This window comes from Leucopleurus acutus (genome assembly GCF_964270905.1).
Source record: "Leucopleurus acutus genome assembly, chromosome: X".
Lineage (NCBI taxonomy): Eukaryota > Metazoa > Chordata > Mammalia > Artiodactyla > Delphinidae > Leucopleurus > Leucopleurus acutus.
Genome location: NC_139148.1, coordinates 73,594,869 through 73,615,962, shown reverse-complemented (window position 1 = coordinate 73,615,962; position 21,094 = coordinate 73,594,869). Strand labels below are relative to the sequence as shown.

Below are 21,094 nucleotides of genomic sequence, written 5' to 3'. Positions count from 1 at the left end.
TAATATGAGATATTGTTAGGCTTATATTGCAGAATAATAAAAGCAGTAAATATTATTTATACATATATGTATAAATATGGGTAAGAGATTTGAATGAAGGGAGGATGGTTAAGGGAAGATTTTTGACTTTATAAATTTTTATGTTAGAGTGTATTCATGCACTGTTGTATAACTAAAAATCACATTTTTTGTCTTTCTGAACTTATTCCTGTTGTATCTCTGGGCCAAATCCACCTGCACTTGGTTGTATTTGTAACCATTTTCCTAAACTGAAGAACATGTACATTTTTGGTCTAAAGTCTTTAATTCTGTGTATTTGTCTGAGCAATTATCCTCAACTACCAGCAGGAAATCTGGGAACCTATTCAAAGTCTGCCTAGAAACATTAAGCTTGCAGTATTGCTGTTGATGTAACAGAGGGAGGAAGGATGAAAATGTTACAAGTTGAACCAAAAGGAAAACCACAGCATGCAGAACATTTGGCAGTCTGAGTAAATGCACAGTCCTGTTTTAAGAACAGCACGTTACACCTACATTATAGCTATATTTTGATATGAGTCTGTCAGTGTTTCCCTTGTAAGTCTGTGATTCTGATTTTTAATACCTCCTTGATCTGAAGAAAACACTATTTTTATCGTTTTAGGAATATATCCTGGAGTTGTGTCAATTGGTTGTAAATTATAGTAATGTATGAAGAAATTGAGTAATGCTGTCGACTCTTTGCACACTGATAAAGTTATGCAATTTGCTGATCTGGGAAAAATGTTAAGAATGCCAGCATAATTGATAGAGTGAACATTTTATCTAAACATTATCAAAAATCATACTCTCATCTTTATGGATCATTCTTTAACATTAGAATCTACTCTTTGAAATTAAACTAGAAGCAGATCACATGAAGCATAATTAAAAATCAGCTTGAAGTAATATAAGAGCAGTAGTCTTAGTTGAGTTTTCAAAGGTAGTTTCCTATATTGGTTTCAGATTTTTTTACATTTAATGTTTTTGTCTGTTAAACTTTAAATTTGTTAATTGCAGACATACAATAACATCGGGGGATACATCAGGTGAGTTCTCAAAAAAGCAAAAAAAAGGATGCAAACTAAAAGTGAAAGAAGTATGTACTGTTATGAAAGCATTCTAGAAATTATTTTTCATTAGATTACTTGCAATGCTGACAAAGGAATTGGTAATGTGCTCTTTGGAGAGATGGACATCATCTAAGAAAGCACTAAATAACGTTCTTATTTCTGACAAATTTGGATTATTATAAAAATAAAGGAAATAATAATACCTTAAGGACGTAAGACTTTTTTTTTTTTTTTTTGCCGTACGTGGGCCTCTCACTGTTGTGGCCTCTCCTGTTGCAGAGCACAGGCTCTGGACGTGCAGGCTCAGCAGCCATTGCTCACGGGCCCAGCCGCTCCACGGCATGTGGGATCTTCCCGGACCGGGGCACGAACCCGTGTCCCCTGCATCAGCAGGCAGACTCTCAACCACTGCACCACCAGGGAAGCCCAAGAACCTAAGACATTTAAACGACACTGCTCAGTAACAGTTTCTGAACCCCCTTTTGTTTCTATCAACAGGAACTTCATTCTACAACTCTGAAAATATCTACTTGTGCCCCAAGCACTGTACATATAACCCCAAATATTGAACAGGTAAAATAAGATATGGGTTAGATCAGATTAGTTTCTTTTTGTGTAAACCTTGCTTGTCTGTTTAAGTGATCTTTAGGCCCTCATAAAACTTTACACATTCACAAAAATTCAGGAACATAAAACTGGAAAGGAGAGCCTTATATATGAAAGTCAGCTTAGCCCATTATAGGAATGTGAAGCAAGTGCTGTGGATTGAGGTTTTTCAATTTCATTATCTACTCAATCTGATTGCTTTTGTTTGAGTGCAGTTTATTTTTCTCCAAGGATCTCCCACTGATTATGTATATTTTAAGGGTCTTTGATCTGAGCAGAAATGAAGTACCTAGATCTTGGATTGAGTGAGGACGTGGCTTTGTGAATGATAATACTGTACATATATATCCAGAGAGAATAACTTGCAGGGTCAGAACTAGCCCTTCTCCAAGGTGCATGATTTGAAAGACACACAAGTTCAAGTTCCCTTAACCTTTGTGACCTAATAATCCCACTTTTAAGATTATTTTTGAGTGTACACATTATATCTCCAAAAGGTAGGTACCTGTAATAATAATTAAATACCATATTAACAAATATGTGTTTAATGAGCTAGTCCCACATATTAAAAAGTAAATTCTGAGTAAATAAACCATATGACATCTTAAGTTTGTTAGTACACAGGAGGGGAGTATAAAGGCTGCAGGATTTGGAAGATAGGAGGGAGAAAGATACTGTTCTGAGAAAACATGCCTGCCCAGACTGAAGTGTCACGATGTGAACTTGAATAGTGAAGGGACAAATGGACAAAAGCTGGTCTCTAGACCTGGGGTACAGTGAGGAAAAGGTGATATTATGTAGAACAAGTAAGATTATCAAAGAAAAGTTTGCCTACCATGTACCAATTCGGCCTGGCCTAGAGCTAGGTCAGTTAGAGTCATGCATTTATTCAGCAAACATTTGCTGACTCCCAAGTGTGTACCAAATATTGCACAAAGGTGAATAGGAACCAATCACTACTCCCAAAGACCTCAGACTAACATGGGTCACACACTAACAAAACATAGGACAGTGGAATAAAGGTTACAACTGAGTTAAAAGTGGACCCCCATGGGATGGACCACCAAGATAGGATTAGCTCAGAAAAGTAAGTCTACTTAAATCACAGAGCTGTTCACTACACTGAAATCCAGTCATAAAATTGCATTTACTGTTATTTTTCATAATAAATGGCTCTATAATTAAGTTTGCTGTAAATTTTACTTCTGACAAAAAATGTTTTTTCTAGAAAATTTGGAAATACAAAAGAACATAAAGAAGAAAAAATAAAATTCACTCATGACCCATCCCCTACCCAGAGATGGTACTCTTAGCATTTTGTTGTGTTTTCTTCCATTCAAATAAAAAATTAAGATCATACCATATATGCAGTTTTATATCTTCATTCTCATTTAATCTTACATAATGTTATGAGTTTTTAATGTAAATTTGTATTATCAAGATCATTATTTCGATGGCTACATATTTCAGCTTATGCATGATTATTTACTCTTTCCCCTCTCCACAGGAAAATGCTCCTCCTACTGTGCCCTCATCAGCATTATTATTTTAACATTTTCTCAGTTAAAATATGGTATTCTTTTGTTATGTTTACTTGATTCTTAGTTTGTTTGAATAATTTTTGTTGTTTGTTAATCGTTTGCTTTTCTTCTTTTCTGCTTTCATACCGTTTGCTCATTTTTCTATTAGTGTGAAGATTTTTTTTCTCACCGAGGTATAAAACTCTCTTTATATTAATGATACCACTCTTTTTCCATCCAAAATTTACAAATGACTTTGTTCTTGTGTTTTGTCTCCCTTTTAACATTATTTATGGCCCTCGCCCACCACCACACTGAAGATTTAAATGTTTAAGTGTACACACACACAGTTTTCTCTTTGCGTCTCCTTTCATTTTTTAAAATATAGGATGTCCTTTCCAAACAGAAACTCTGATTAATAAATATTAAGCTATATTTTCTTCTAATCATGTGGGGGCATTTACAATGAAACAAATATTTTGAAACTCTCATCAAATATAGTTTGGAATGTGTGATGAATTACTATGCAATGAGTATAATAGAAATACCTAGCATGGTGCTGAGCCCATAAACACACTCCTTCATGTATGTTTTTCAGACTGAAATTAACCAAAACATAAATTCATATGTCATCATTTATGTAAATGGTTTTTAAAATTTCACTCTGAAAATTGCTCCCTATTATTCTGGCTGCAAGGTCACTAAATAACTATGATTATATGCAGCTTTTATCTTTTCTTCACAGGAACTCCATTCTCCAACAGTGAAAGTCACTACATATCCGCAGACCACTATTAGGCAATATGTAGTGCAAAATCCTGAACAGGTAAGCTATATCATGCAAACTCTTGTCACAACCTAGTAATTCCTCAGAAGTTGATAGCTTAAACAAGAAGGGTGAGTCAGCTACTAGATTCCTAAAATCAGACTGTTGGAGTTCTTCCAGTTATAAAGTTACTTTCTGATTATTAATATTAACAAAGTCATCTTTAGCTCCAGACAACCATGTGCCTCAGAGATGCAACAGTTCCAAGTAACATGGAAATTGTTGGGTTATAAAGTCTTTCTGCTTCTATAGCACCACCCTTTGTGCACTTTGAACCAAAGAAAAAAGGGACAAAGTTCTTTCACAGGCTTCATATAAAACTATCACCTGTTGCATTGGCAGTTGGAGTCTTTAGTCTATTTAGATTTGCCATTGAGATATGGGCTAGGAAGAAGAAAATGAAAAGTCAAAAGTTCAAAAATGCCTCCATGCCTTTGTTTCCTACAGTGTATGAACTTTTGTGCCTAGAAATGAGGTCTTTTGAAAATTACATTATTATATTTTCTACAAAGATATTTAACTTTATATTATACAAACTAGGATATTATTCTTTGACTCATTTTGAGGAGAAAATTAAGAAAATATTTTTCCCATAGTAATAAGCCTTCCTCAACACATACACACACACACACACACACACGGCCTTACTTTAGCTGCAAAAGGAGGTTCTTCTATGGGGTTATAAGGACAAAAGTTTCACAAATAGAAACTGTGCCCCGGATAATACCACAATTCTTTGCTTTTCTCTTTATTTTATTTTTCTACTACTGCAGGAAACAGTTCTCTCTCTCAAAACTAAAACTGATCATTTTCTTCAGCTGTGGAAAACAAAGGGTTAAATTAGGGTAACACACTTGGTACTAGTCTAGTTGAGTGGGAAGTATATATTAATACTATACTTCTGCTTGTATCTATCTATCTCCCATCTTCTTTCTTTATTCATTTAAAAATTATCGTCTCATGTCTCTTTAGCTAGAGAGGCTGTCAGTTGTGCACATGCGCATGTGTGAACCTATGAGCTTACAAGCTCTATGTTGGAGGGGTTGATTGTTTTGGACATTTCTTTGAGTTTTCATACATCTATGTAAAAATCAAGAGAGAATGTGATTATAGTAAAGCAGCTGCTTGCTCCTTTTGCAGAATCAAATGTTTAAGCAAAAAATCTGAAAAATGTGCGTGGGGGAAGGGAGACATGAGGAAGGCCTCAGAGATGAGACTGTGCCTCTTTCTACAACTTAGCCAATCACTTTATGCTTTCCCCTTTTTCCTCTCATTCTCTTTTTCTTCCTTTCACAAATAAACTGGGGAATATGCATATTTGAATTCATATTACACTTGACGTCCCTGGCTCTCAAAGAATTAGTTCTAGATAGCACTTTTTTTTCACGATGTGAGAAGTATTGTGTTTGCCTAAGATATATCCATGGAGAGATTTTAAATATAGAATCCTTTGAATTCCAGCCTTCTTTGCAAGTGATTCTTATGTGACTTTGGATGCATTCTTATTCTTTAGTTAATGAGGAAATGGAAGAATTAATACTTATTGGATATACACTCCATGCTAGGCAATTTACATATTTTATCTCATTTAGTTCTAAAAAAGTGAGAAAACAGCGGCACAGAGAAGTTATCATTTATTCAGTGAATTTTTTTCCCTCAGGTTTAATGGGTTTAATAAGTTTACCGTTTCAGTTACTATTTGCAGCACCCAATATCATTTGCAATACCAGAAAGACCCATCAGTGGCCAACAGTAAAGTTCAGACCTCCAGAGTTTAAAAGTTCAGGTTCTCTGAGCATTCTGTGTTGCAATGGCACTTGTACAAAATTGGTACCTCCCTATAGTTGGGGGCACGTTAAATGTACCCGTGAAAAAATCTTTTTCCGCTAGAAGGGGAAGAAAGAAAATCACTTCTCAAAACCCAGCAGATCTAGCTGTGAGGATCTAGCTGTGAGGTCTTAACTCCTATTCCATCTCTTCAGGCTTGTTTTCCTTGTAGTGCAGCAAGAGAACAAATGTAACCTGAGTTACAAGAAACAAGACAGTGATGGCTATAAAGGGAGTGACCAGGAACAGCAGAGCCTCCTTTACCTCCCACATCCAATATATGTACTTCACAGAAAAACAAAAATAACAAGTCCACAAAATACAACAGCTAGAATTACAAAAACCCATTCATCAAAGGGTGGTGGAAGGCAGGAAGGGGAAGTGGGAAGATAAATGGCACAGGGAGAAATTCAAATCAGTCTAGGCATGGGGGCTGGCAAATGCTAGAAAAGAACTGCAGAAAAACCTGTGGTCCTTTCATACTCACCGGTGTTTAAAATCCATACTGATGTCAGGAAGATTCTGCCTTACGTGCACTGGAGACAAAAATCCCGATTCCTGAAAATGGCAGAAGAGTAGGACATGGAGATAACCTTCCACCCCACAAATACATAAGAAATACATCTACATGTGGAACAACCACTACAGAACACCTGCTGAACGCTGGCAGAAGACCTCAGACTTCCCAAAAGGCAAGAAACTCCCCACATACCTGGGTAGGGAAAAAGAAAAAACAGACAAAACAATAGGGATAGGACCTGCACGTCTGGGAAGGAGATGTGAATGAGAAAAGGTTTCCACACACTAAGAAGCCCCTTTGCAGGTGGAGACTGGGTGGCAGAGGGGGGAAGCTTTGGAGCCACAGAGGAGAGAGCAGCAACAGGGTGCAGAGGGCAAAGAAGAGAGATCCCTGCACAGAGGATTGGTACCAACCAGGACTCACCAGCCCGAAAGGCTTGTCTGCTCACCCCCTGGAGCGGGCAGGGGCTGTGAGCTGAGGCTTGGGCTTTGGAGGTCAGATACCAGGGAGAGGACTGGGGTTTGCTGCATGAACACAGCCTGAAGTGGGCTAGTGTGCCACAGCTAACTTGGAGGGAGTCCTGGAAAAAGTCTGGAGCTGCAAAAGAGGCAAGAGAATTTTTCTTGCCTCTTCGTTTTGTGGTGAGCAAGGAGAGGGGATACAGAGCGCTGCTTAACTGAGCTCCAGAGACATGCGCGAGGTGCGGCTATCAGCGCAGACCCCAGAGAAGGGCGTGGGATGCCAAGGCTGCTGCTGAAGCCACCAAGAAGCCTGTGTGCAAGCACAGGTCACTATCCACACCTCCCCTCCTGGGAGCCTGTGCAGCCTGCCACTGCCAGGGTCCCAGAATCCAGGGACAACTTCCACGGGAGAGCACATGGCTCACCTCAGGCTGTTGTAATGTCATGCTGGCCTCTGCTGCCGCAGGCTCCCCCACATTCCCATATCCCTCCCTCTCCCTGCCTGAAAGAGCCAGAGCCCCCGAATCAGCTGCTCCTTTAACCCTGTCTTGTCTGAGCGAAGAATAGACGCCCTCAGGTGGCCTACATGCAGAGGCGGGGCCAAATCCAAAGCTGAACCCCAGGAGCTGTGTGAACAAAGAAGAGAAAGGGAAATCTCTTCCAGCAGCCTCAGGAGCAGCAAATTAAGTCTCCACCAGCAATGTGATCTATCCTGCATCTTTGGAATACCTGAATAGATAATGAATCATCACAAATTGAGGAGGTGGACTTTGGGAGCAAAGATATGTATATTTTTTTCCCTTTTTCTCTTTTTGTGAGTGTGCATATGTATGCTTATGTGTGTGATTTTGTCTGTATAGCTTTGCTTTTACCATTTGTCCTAGGGTTCTGTCTGTTTTTGTTTTTCTTTTTTTTAGTATAGCTTTTAGCACTTGTTATCATTGGTAGATTTTTTTTTTTGGTTTGGTTGCTCTCTTTCTTTTTATTTAAAAATTTTTTAATAATTATTTTTAATTTTTATAACTTAATTTTATTTCATTTTATTTTATATTATTTATTTTATCTTTTTCTTTATTTCTTTTTTTCTCGCTTTTATTCTGAGCTGTGTGGATAACAGGCTATTTGTGAACCGGCCAGTTGTCAGGCTGTGCCTCTGACGTGGGAGAGCCAAGTTCAGGACATTAGTCCACCAGAGACCATCCAGCTCCATGTAATATCAAACAGCAAATATCTCCCAGAGATCTCCACCTCAACATCAACACCCAACTCCACTCAACGACCAGCAAGCTACAGTGCTGGACACCCTATGACAAACAACTAGCAAGACAGGAACATAACACTCATTAGCAGAGAGGCTGCCTAAAATCATAATAAGGTCACAAACATCCTAAAACACACCACCAGACATGGACCGACCCACCACAAAGACAAGATCTAGCCTCATCCACCAGAACACAGGCACTAGTCCCTTTGACCAGGAAGCCTACACAACCCACTGAACAAACCTTAGCCACTTAGGGAAGACACCAAAAACAATGGGAACTATGAACCTGCAGCCTGTGAAAAGGAGACCCAAACACAGTGAGATAAGCAAAATGAGAAGACAGAGAAAAACACAGCAGATGATGGAGCAAGGCAAAAACAAACCAGACCAAACAAATGAAGAGGAAATGGGAAGTCTACCTTAAAAAGAATTCAGAATAATGATAGTAAGATAATCCAAAATCTTGGAAATAGAATGAAGACAGTACAGGAAACGTTTAACAAGGACCTAGAAGAACTAAAGAGCAAACAATGATGAACAACACAATAAAAGAAAATAAAAATTCTCTACAAAGGATTAATAGTGGAATAACTGCGGCAGAAGAATGGATAAGTGACCTGGAAGATAAAAGAGTGGAATTAAATACTGCAGAGAAGAATAAACAAAAAAGAATGAAAAGAATTGAGGACAGTCTCAGAGACATCTGGGACAACATTAAATGCACAAACATGAGAATTATAGGGGTCATAGAAGAATAGAAAAAGAAAGAGACTGAGAAAATATTTGTAGAGATTATAGTTGAAAACTTCCCTAATATGGGAAAGGAAATAGTCAATCAAGTCCAGGAAGCACAGAGTCCCATGCAGGATAAATCCAAGGAGAAAGATGCTAAGACACATATTAATCAAACTATCAAAAACTAAACACAAAGAAAAAGTATTAAAAGCAGCAAGGGAGAAACAACAAATAACATACAAGGGAATCCCCATAAGGTTAACAGCTGATATTTCATCAGAAACCCTGCAAGCCAGAAGGGAGTGGCAGGACATATTAAAGTGATGAAATGGAAAAATCTACAACCAACACTACTCTACCAGCAAGGATTTGGTTTAGATTTGAAGGAGAAATTAAAACCTTTAAAGACAAGCTAAAGCTAAGAGAATTCAGCACCACCAAACCAGCGTTACAAGAAATGCTAAAGGAATTTCTCTAGGCAGGAAGCACAAGAGAAGGAAAAGACCTACAATAATAATCCCAAAACAATTAAGAAAATGGGAATAGGAACATACATATCGATAATTACCTTAAATGTAAATGGACTAAGTGCTCTAACCAAAAGACATAGACTGGCTGAATGGAAACAAAAACAAGACCCGTACATATGCTGTGTACAAAAAGCCTCACTTCAGACCTGGGGACGCATACAGACTCAAAGTGAGGGGATAGAAAAAGATATTCTAAGCAAATTGAACTCAAAGAAAGCTGGAGTAGCATTTCTCGTATCAGACAAAATAGACTTTAAAACAGAGACTATTACAAGACAGAAAGAAGGACACTACATAATGATCAAGGGATGAATCCAAGAAGAAGATATAAGAATTGTAAATATTTATGTACCCAACATAGGAGCACCTCAATACATAATGCAAATACTAACAGCCATAAAAGGGGAAATCGACAGTAACAATCATAGTAGGGGACTTTTACACCCCACTTTCAGCAATGGGCTGATCATCCAAAATGAAAATAAATAAGGAAACACAAGCTTTAAATGATACATTAAACAAGATGGACTTCACTGATATTTATAGAATATTCCATCCAAAAACCACAGTATACATATTTTTTGCAAGTGCTCATGGAACACTCTCCAGGATAGATCATATCTTGGGTCACAAGTCAAGCCTTGGTGAATTTAAGAAAATTGAAATCATATCACGTATCTTTTCTGCCCACAACACTATGAGAGTATATATCAGTTACAGGAAAATCTGTAAAAAATACAAACACATGGAGGCTAAACAATACACTACTAAATAACCAAGAGATCACTGAAGAAATCAAACAGGAAATCAAAAACTACCTACAAACATATGACAGAACACTCCCAACTTCCAAACTCATTCTATGAGGCCACCATCACCTTGATACCAAAAGCAGACAAAGATGTCACAAAGAAAGAAAACTACAGGCCAATATCATTGAGGAATATAGATGCAAAAATCCTCAACAAAATACTAGTAAACAGAATCCAACAGCACTTTAAATGGATCATACACCATGATCAAGTGGGGTTTATCCCAGGAATGCAAGGACTATCAATATACGCCAATCAATCAATGTGATACACCATATTAACAAATTGAAGGAGAAAAATCATAAGATCATCTCAATAGATGCAGAGAGAGCTTATGACAAAATTCAACACCCATTTATGATAAAAACCCTCCAGAAACTAGGCTTAGAGGGAACTTTCCTCAACATAATAAATGCCATATATAAGACAAACCCACAGCCAACATCATCCTCAATGGTGAAAAACTGAAACAGTTTCCACTAAGATCAGGAACAAGATGAGTTTGCCCACTGTGACTACTATTATTCAACATGGGTTTGGAAGTTTTAGCCACAGCAATCAGAGAAGAAAAAGAAATAAAAGGAATCCAAATCGGAAAAGATGTAAAGCTGTCACGTTTGCAGATGACATGATACTATACATAGAGAGTCCTAAAGATGCTACCAGAAAACTAATAGAGCTAATCAATGAATTTGATGAAGTAGCAGGGTACAAAATTAATGCACAGATATCTCTGGCATTCCTATACACTAATGATGAAAAATCGGAAAGTGAAATTAAGAAAACAGTCCCATTTACCATTGCAAGAAAAAGAATAAGTTATCTACGAATACACCTACCTAAGGAGACAAAAGACCTGTATGCATAAAACTTTAAGACACTGATGAAAGAAATTAAAGATAATACAAACAGATGGAGAGATATACCATGTTCTTAGATTGGAAGAATGAACATTGTGAAAATGACTCTACTACCCAAAGCAATCTACAGATCCAATGCAATCCTTATCAAACTACCAATGGCATTTTTCACAGAACAAGAACAAAAATTTTCACAATTTGTATGGAGACACAAAAGACCCCGAATAGCAAAAGCAATCTTGAGAAAGAGAAACAGAGCTGGAGGAATCAGGCTCCCTGACTTCACACTATACTGCAAAGCTACAGCAATGATGACAGTATGGTACTGGCAGAAAAGCAGAAATATTGATCAACAGAACAGGATAGAAGGCCCAGAGATAAACCCATGCACATATGGTCACCTTATCTTTGATAAAGGAGTGAAGAATATACAGCAGAGAAAAGACAACCTCTTCAATAAGTGGTGCTGGGAAAACTGGACAGGTACATGTAAAGTATGAAATTAGAACACTCCCTAACACCATACACAAAAATAAACTCAAAATGAAATAAATACCTAAATGTAAGACCAGATACTATCAAACTCTTAGAGGAAAACATTGGCAGAACACTCTGACATAAATCAAAGCAAGATCCTTTCTGACCCACCTCTTAGAGAAATGGAAATAAAAACAAAACTAAGCAAATGGGACCTAATGAAACTTCAAAGCTTTTGCACAACAAAGGAAACCATAAACAAGACCAAAAGACAACCCTCAGAATGGGAGAAAATATTTGCAAATGAAGCAACTGATAAAGGATTAATCTCCAAAATGTACAAGTAGCTCAAGCAGTTCAATATCAAAAAAGCAAACAACCAAATCCAAAAATTGGCAGAAGACCTAAGTAGACATTTCTCCAAAGAAGATATAAAGATTGTGAACAAACACATGAGAGAATGCTCAACATCATTCATCATTCAAGAAATGCAAATCAAAACTACAATGAGATATCACCTCTCACCGTTCAGAATGGCCATCACCAAAAAAATCTACTAGCAATAAAGGCTGGAGAGGGTGTGGAGAATAGGGAATTTCTTGCACTTTTGGTGGGAATGTAAGTTGATACAGCCACTATTGAGAACTGTATGGAGGTTCCTTGAAAAACTAAAAATAGAACTACCATAAGACCCAGCAATCCCACTACTGGGCATATACCCTGAGAAAACCATAATTTAAAAAGAGTCATGTACCACCATGTTCATTTCATCTCTATTTACAATAGCCAGGACATGGAAGCAACCTAAGTGTCCTTCGACAGGTGAATGGATAAAGAAGATATGGCCCATATATATGATGGACTATTACTCAACTATAAAAAGAAACAAAATTGAGTTATTTGTAGTGAGGTGGATGGACCTAGAGTCTGTCATACAGAGTGAAGTAAGTCAGAAAGAGAATAACAAATACTGTATCCTAACATATATATGGAATAAAAAAAAAATTGTCATGAAGAACTTAGGGACAGGACAGGAATAAATACTCAAACCTACTAGAGAATGGACTTGAGGCCTCGGGGAGGGGGAATGGTAAGCTGAGTCAAAGAGAGTGGCATGGACTTATATACATTACCAAATATAAAAAAGATAGCTAGTGGGAAGCAGCTGCATGGCACAGGGAGATCAGCTTTGTGACCACCTAGAGAGATGTGATATGGAGGGTGGGAGGGAGGGAGATGCAAGAGGGAAGAGATATGAGGATATATGTATATGTATAGCTGATTCACTTTGTTATAAAGCAGAAGCTAACACACCATTGTAACGCAATTATAGTCCAATAAAGATGTTAAACAAAAAAATGCCCGATTTCTCAGAAAGAGCGGAATATGCACAGGGCCCTTGGCAGAGTTGTTGCCTTCCCTGGTCAGGGAGGTGAAGAAGGAAAAGAGCTGCCATGGTGCTCCTGTAATCCCGCCCATCTCCTCTTGATGGCAGTTGACTCAGTGGCCTACAACAGCTTTCAGTTTGGCAGGGCAGGGGTGAGGTGAGGGGAAGTTCTCTGCAGAAGTTGAGCTACTCAGGGCAGACTGCAGCTAGACTGTCTTGCAGAAGAATCTGTTGCTTAAGAAAACCACCAAGGAGAAGAGGTGCAATTGGGAAGACACTGGTAATGAATAAAGGAACGAGGGTAGAGAAGAGGCAGGCACTGACAACGTAGGAGTACTGCATTGCTTTGAGGAAAGATGAGGGCAAACCAAATGCAAAGTAGTAAGGCCAATTCTTTTTATGTTTGACAACTGTTGGTGAATTTCAATTCCTTTATTGAACCAACGATATTTGAAACAGTATAGCGAGTAGAGAAGAGACATGTGCAGGAGACTAACCAGCTGACCAACAAGATGGATGGAGAAGAGACTCATAAACATCCCCTGGAGGAGAAAAAGAGCCTGCAGCAATAGGTTGAAGAGCATGTCAGCAATTATTTTGCTGAAACTAACGAATGGTGAGCCTTCATCCTTGATACCTCGAATGCCAGATCAGTTATACCCTGAAACCAGGTTGCGTTCACAACTTTGCTAAGCACAAACGGGGAGCACCCAAAGAGTACTGAAAATTGACGTGAGGAAGAATTCTAGCCACAACAAAACATCCCGAGGGAGTGATGGTTCACCAAAATTTGACCCACTGCTGACTGAAGCACAGGAATAAACACTCAATAAAACAAGAGGAGACAACCAGAATACTCCGCCATTCCAAGTGCAGCACTGAAAAATTCTAACAATATGTGGTTCACTGTCTTGCTTCCTCTCTATACTCTGGGCTCTCCTCTGAGCCAGGACACTGCTTGCCCTTCTTCGATGCTGCTCCTCTCTCTTTTGTTGACTTTGACCATCTAGCTTTGAGATGGTACAAATTCCCCAGATGGAGTCTTTGATTCCCCTGGCAAGGTCCTGTAGAAAAATTTTGACACTGTCTGCCATCTCTTCACTGCCCAAACTATCAACTACACAATGGAGAGAGAAATGCCCCCAAATCTTTCACCATGAAGGACCCGGCAGCTTTGCCCCTCCATGCCCGGCCGCCCACTACCACCTATCAGTGAATTTTTGTTGAAGCTCCCACCTATTCAGTGAATTTTTATCAATTGCCCACTATGCACCAAAAATTACCCCAAGAACTGGAGATTGACTAGTGAACAAAACAAGGTTGCAACCTTCTTGGAACTGAAGTTCTTAATTGACCCCAAACCATTCGGTTACAAAACAGCAGAGTTGGGACTGAAATTGAACAATGCAGATATGGGAGAGGAACATTTGGGAATTAAGGATGATTGATGATGTAGGTGAACTAGGATCCAGAGACCCACCCACATACCACTTCTCTCCCCCATCCTCACCAGCTAGAGTGTAATCACAAAAGCAGAGAAATCAGAATTATGTATGCAAGTACATAACATATTTGTAACACTGAGCCTGCCTCATTATGGTTGTGTTCAACTGCAAAGAAGCAAATAGTTTCTCAGGGAGAAGATGCAGCAGAGGGTTAAAGAAAAATGATCATTTTAACTTTAACATTTTCAGCTTTTAACTCTACATTATTGAGGGGTAAAACAAATTTCAATCCCCATGCTTTGTAAACAAGAATAATCTAACTGGTTTTGCAGAGCAGCTTGAAAATCCTGTCCAGATACATTTTATTTATCTAAGTATATGGCTTTTTGTTTGTTCTTTTAAATTCCCTCAGGAGAAGATTCTGGCTAAATTACAATACTTATAATAAGCTGAGCCTCCTAAATGGCAACTTTATCCTCTTTCACCTTCCAGTTTGTCTAATCTTTACTTCTCCCCATAATTAAACTGATCTCAATCCACTTCTCTCATGATATCCTAACTCTGTTCAGCCTTTTTATTTTTGGTTGCTCCTGATCTTGCTTATTTTCCATTTATTGTCATTTTAGTCAAGGGATTTATGCATTCTGGTATATAACATGACTCAGAAATGGGGAAGTATTTTTATTCAATCAGTAGATATAACCCAATTTATATTAGTCATTTTCATTAATTTTCCACTCACAGACTCCTACTTTGAGAATGGCACTCTACAGCCTTCAAATTGGAAAATAAAAGGAAATAAGACATGGTTCCTGAATCAAAGGGGCTTACAGTTCCTCTCAGGAAGGGGAATAAGATTATGTCCACAAACAGCTATGTAAAATATATGATGAGGTGTATGATAGATGCCATAAGAGAAATACAGATGAAGTCTTACTGAAGTTCAGAGGCTGGAGATAACACATTTGTTTGGGAAATCAGAAAAGGATTTATTGTGGTATTTAAGGAAATATTACAATGAACATCATTATTGGTACCATTTTACTAATGTGGAAACAAAAGCTTAAATAAGTGTGACTTGCTTAGGTTTTCTGACTAAATGTGTCACTCTATCTTTTCTGACAGTTATTCTGGGGGTAATTTTGACAAGTTTTGATAACCTATATTGGATTTGGGGTTAAAAGAAGAAAAGTCACATATGACTTAAGCTTTTCAGTTTGAGATACAGGGAACATGGTAGCCCAATTAAAAGGAGTAAGAAGTCGGGGAGAGGAGAAGCTGGTTTTGGAAACGGGGAGACTGAGATCTGTTTGAACCAGTAGCCTTTGAGACACATGGCAGCGAAGATGCCCAACAGGCAGTTAAAAAGTGACTTGAGGAATGTCACATTTGTGATAAGGATATAGGAGTTATTCCTCTTAAAGTTATCTTTGTAGCTGTGGGAATGAGTGAGATCACTGAGGGGTAATGGAAGGGGTTGCGGTCAGAACCTAAAATGCCTACTCTAAAGGAACAGAAGGAAGGAACCACTTTCACAGGTAGAGGAGCGGTCAGAGAGGGATGTGAACACAGACTAACTGAAGCAAATAGAGAAAGGGGGTGGTCAACCATCTCAAATGACCAAAGGGCCAAGGAGGATGAGGTTTGAAAATAGAGTTTGACCATTAAGAAAGCAATGGTGATGTTTGAGAGAGCAGTTGTGGTATACATATGGAGGCAAAATCCAGATGCAAAAAGTTAATGGGTGACTGGATCACGAAGTGGAGGAAATAAGTGAGGATTACTCTCCTAAAAAGGATATTGGTCAAAGGAGGAGAGGTGGGATAGTAGCACAGAATCTTGGAGATCTGAGAGATTTATAGACAGGGAAATAACTAGTAGTAAGGAAAAGTTACGATGCAGCAGAGAAAGGGAAGAAAGGGGACACAATTCTGGAAGAGTCGAGTGGATAGGATTCCAGGTGCAGACAGAGAAGTGACTTCCAGATAAAAGAGGGGTCTGTTATTCCATAATGAGTGGAACGAACAGAAACTGAAGAGATTTTTGAGATGGGGAGGAAAATGGAGGAATCTCATTGGACAGATTATATTGGTTTTCTCAGTAAGTAGAAGGTGAATGAACGAACATGAGCATGGGGTTTTGAGGAAAAAAAAATATTTGTTAACAGTAGTTATAGAGAACTTGGTGAATACAAGTATGACCATGAATGTCGGAGGGCCTCTTAAAGTTGGATAACTTGAATTTGTACTGAGCCACATCAGCAAATCTTTTTAAAAAAATGTTCTCCAACAAGGTTTCATGGCCTGGAAACAGTAAAGTGGATGCTGGGGAATATGTACTTTGTTAGATGTGAGAACTACTCCCAGAGGTTCTAAAAGTAACAATTAAATTATAAGATCAGCCATCTTTGAAAACACCTGTTAAATTTTAGGGTGGGTCTGGCACCAATTCCAATGTACAGGTAGAAAAATAAAATAAGCTACCACATAGTGAAACTGTTTAGCAACTCATTTGTTAGAAATCTAAAACTTTTGATTAATTTTGCAGAGTGATCTATTCATATTAATATTTGGTTTTACTTTCTTATAGATTTGGGGAAAATAATAGTTCCCTAAATTTAGAAGTTTTTCTTTCAGTAGATCGTCTAAAATAAGTCCAACACACAGTTTAGGGAGAATTAATACTCTTAGCACCTAAGTCCTTTTTCTTCTTAAAAAATAATGGTTCAGCATTTAGAGTGAATTTTAGTTCATAGAGAAGAAAATTTCATGCTTTTGTTAAATTTTTTCCCCTATTAGAAGATGCTTATATCCTTATATAAAAGTTCATATCGTCCCTTCTCATCCAATCATCTGTTCATTCACTATGGGGTATTTAAGATGGATAAAGTTCCTGTCCTCAACAAGCTTACTTTTGTGTATTTTTAAACTCGATATCCTAGAAAAGTTCTAACAAGATTCTCATAAATTATTTTAAAACCAGTATTGATTTTAAATATTATATTACTGTATTATTCAAAACCAATGCCTTTTATATATTTACATGACAGATTAAAGGTACTTTAACATACATATTTTGCTTGGCATAAAGTACCCTGCATTACTATCCTTATGATAAAGGAACTGAGCCTCAGAGAAGGTAAATGACTTACCTAACTTTCCACAGCATGTAGGTGATAGAGGCAGAACTGAATATAGGTTTTATTAACCCAGAAATTTTTTTTATTATACCTATTTCCATTAATTTTAGTAGTCAAATCCAATAGATTCATAGTAGTTCAAATCCAATCTACTTTGTATTTCTCACCTGTTGACCTCCCTGAAGCATTTATACCTTCACTCACCTTCCTATTGCTTCTTAAAAACTTCTCTTCTCTTGACTGTATGACATTTTTCTCTTATGATTCTCATATGTCTGAAGATTTGTAGTTCTGTCTTTGATCTTCATTTGCCTTTTCAGCAATTGCATGGTTTTAACTAGAACTTCTAAACATATGATTCTGAAATCTAGAACAATAGCCATGAAATCCCCACTTCGTTCCAGACATGTGTTTCCAACTGTGTGCTGTAAAAGAGTTCTTTTGCTAGTTATTTGCCATAAGTTAATACATGTTTAAGGGATTACTATGCACTATATACTTTGCTAAGTGTTATGAGGAATAAAAACATGAATCTGACCTAGATTCTTACCAGAGCACAGAAAACTCCATGTGTCTCCACTTTTACTGTTTTAGTTTTTGAGCCCATTTACCATATAGTAGATTCCTCAGGTTCAAGACCTCGGAGTCTTCTTTGAAAAGTGCTGTCCTTGATTTAGGATAATTTTCTAACTGGTCTCCTCACCTGTATTCTTTCCATTCCCCAATTAATCTTCTTGAAGTAGACCTATGTTCAAATCTCAGCCCCGTTTAAAAGCATTCAAAGGCATCTCACTGCTTGCAGAACCAAGCTCCATCTGCCAAGTATGACCCCTACATATAACTTTACACTTTTCCAACCTTGGTGTCTTGACTTTGTTTCCGTCACTTCAAATACCATTTTCTTTCACCTCCTTATATTTAAAGCCCACCTTTACCTTCTCTTAAGTGCTACCTGATCCAAGTAACCTACCCAAGCACTGCCAATGGAACTTGTTTTTTCTTCTTCTGAATTCCATCCCATAAGTTATTTCTCTGTACTTTTTATTGGCCCTTGCCTCTTTCTCCCTTGTATTATAGGTATTTGTGTTCATATATCATCTAGACTAGGGATTAGCAAACTTTTCCTGTAAAGGGCAATATAGTAAATATTTTAGGCTTTGTTGGCCACATGGGGTCTTGGTCTTCTTTCTTTTTACTTATAGTCCTTTAGAAATATAGGGTCTTGGTCTTCCTTCTTTTTACTTACAATCCTTTAAAAATATAAATACCATTCTTAGCTTGAGAATATTACAAGTATAGGCTGCTGGCTACAGTTTGAACCCTGATCAATATTCAGTGCTCCTAGTAATAATCTAACTTTGCTTCATGCCTTATAATACTTAGCAAAGTGTATTGTGCATAGTAAGCTCTTAAACATGTTACATGAATGTAAACATGTGTTACATGTATTACCAAAGAGGCTTTTTTTTACAAAAACAAACACAAAATAGTTTCTAGGGGAATTTTTAAATATATATCCATCTTTAGATTTGGTAATTCATCAGCTAGTCAAAATGAATCACTTATATGTTTGTTTTACCAAAGTATCCCAGGAACATTAAGTTAAAGCACCCTTTATCCAAACTTGAATACAAGAAGTGTATACTTTGGGTTCAAGAGTGTCTTGCTTTCTCAACAACCAGTGTTTTAGTCCAGTTCTAACAGTTTTTACAATAGCAGACTACAAAAATGCTATCATATTTTGTTGGTTTTGAAATGGTCCTAAGCACATTAACTGGTAAGAGGTTTAGCCAATCCCCTTCTCTACTGTTCCCTTGCATTACAAAAATAAATGAATGCAATTTTTGGTTTGTAACAAAATAACCCTCACTCTCCCTATACAAGTGAAAAGTCATATGAAAACCAAAAGAAAGGAGAGGAGTATAATACACAGTACATTTATTTTGGACTCCTGGTCTGATTCTTATTAACCCTTCTTGGTTTCTTTCAGATCTTGGATATGTCACCACCCATTATTACATTGGTGACAACTTCTAAGCACTTGGATAATCCTACATCAATTTAGTTGATTATATGGAGATACAGTGGCTCTTAAAGCCTCTGCTTTGTTCTCAGTATTCAAAACATACTTTGTACTGAGAGCCTTAGCTTTGATTGTAATCACAAGTAGGAATTGTACACTTCAAGGGAACCCAAATTGAGTTCCAAGAAAAAAAATTTTTAATACAGTTCTATCTACTTTATGGCTCAGTGGTGCTGAATTATGTTTATTTTGCATTTCTCTAATAATACTTTGGCATAGAAAGTAACTTGCCAGTGAACGCAGTTTAGATGAGGTTGACCTCATGCCTGTCTACCTCAGAGGAAACTTATCTTGCCTTAGGAACAGAAAAAAAATCTTTACCACTCTTCCAATTTCCCCAAAACACTGTTAGGCTTAGTAAAATGTAGTGGGAGATACATTTTGCTCTGTTTGAGAAAATGGACTATTTTTATTACTATATCCTTATATCTCTCAGAACCTTTTTGGGATGTCATTCCACTTTCCTCCTAAAGTCTGCCACTACCTCAGATTTTATTGGAGAATGCATATTTGCTTAAGTTCAGATTCCTCTGAAAAGGTAACTTTCAAAGCAAAACACAGTCTTTACTGTCTTTATAGGAACCACTGTCGCCATTCCTAAGAGGAGGCCATTTCTTTCCAGGAAATAATGTCATTTATGAAAAAACCATAAGAAAAGTGGAGAAGCTAAATACGGATCCGGTAAGTGAAATTTGTTTTAAGGCTTATTTTATGTGTATACTTTTGAATTATGAATATTTTAATAGAGCTAAAATGACCTTCAATTGTCAAGTGCCAGGCAAGCTCGCTATATAATGATACCTCATTATATCTACAGCCCTTTGTATCATCCTTAACACTTTCATTTCCATTTCCTCATTTGAAGTATTGTCCGCATTTTACTGAAAGGGAAACTAAAATAAAGATATGTCCAGTCACGGGGAAAATTAAGAATCTGAACTTAATATAGATATCTCAATGCTTTGTATGTTTCTTTTAAACGAGGCTCACAAAAATCATAAAACATTGCAATTTTATCTTAATTCATTTAATATGAAGTGAATTTTTAAATGAACACTATCTATGAACAGATCTGTAAAATACTGTATACTGTAAAAGGTCTAGAAAGCTAAAGCTTGAAGTCAGTTTTTGAAATTCCATTAAGCTAAATTGAGAGACCAAGTACAGAGTACAAAACTGCAGCAGGGTGATGGTAATTCCATGGCATCTAGAGCTCCTCTCTCCCCCTGCCCTTCCGTCCTTTAAGCAGAGTTGTTACTGTAACCAGAAGAGGTTTCACATTGATCTCCTCAGTGGGTACAAGCATTCGCAGCCCAGACAAATCCTGGGATTTATCTCTTGAACTAGGACAGTGTATTAGCTTCTTAGGGCTGTGGTAACAAAGTATCACAATCTGGGTGGCTTGAAACAACAGAGATTTATTGTCTCACAGTTCTGGAGGCCAGGACTATGAAATTGCCATGTTTAAAGGGCGATGCCCCCTCTAGAGCCTCTATAGAAGGAACTCTTCC

At 37.5% G+C, this 21,094-nt stretch overlaps 1 protein-coding gene, 1 long non-coding RNA gene and 1 pseudogene across 3 annotated transcripts in view; 1 reads left to right on the top strand and 2 right to left on the bottom strand.

Moving 5' to 3' along the window:
• The window catches only part of LOC309977891, a 1,160,683-nt gene that overhangs the window by 89,541 nt on the left and 1,050,048 nt on the right, over positions 1–21,094 (bottom strand). The gene's annotated exons all lie outside the window — the stretch shown is intronic.
• Positions 1–21,094, top strand: part of POF1B (POF1B actin binding protein) — a gene marked incomplete at both ends in the record, with an annotated part of 99,815 nt that overhangs the window by 17,525 nt on the left and 61,196 nt on the right. The window contains 5 exon segments of the mRNA XM_082864384.1: positions 1,590–1,664; positions 3,387–3,395; positions 3,397–3,411; positions 3,963–4,043; positions 20,163–20,264. Coding sequence (XP_082720510.1) covers positions 1,590–1,664; positions 3,387–3,395; positions 3,397–3,411; positions 3,963–4,043; positions 20,163–20,264 — 282 coding nt within the window.
• On the bottom strand, positions 13,030–14,010 carry LOC309978153 (etoposide-induced protein 2.4 homolog; annotated as a pseudogene). Its single transcript has one exon. The product of its transcript is annotated as an etoposide-induced protein 2.4 homolog (transcript).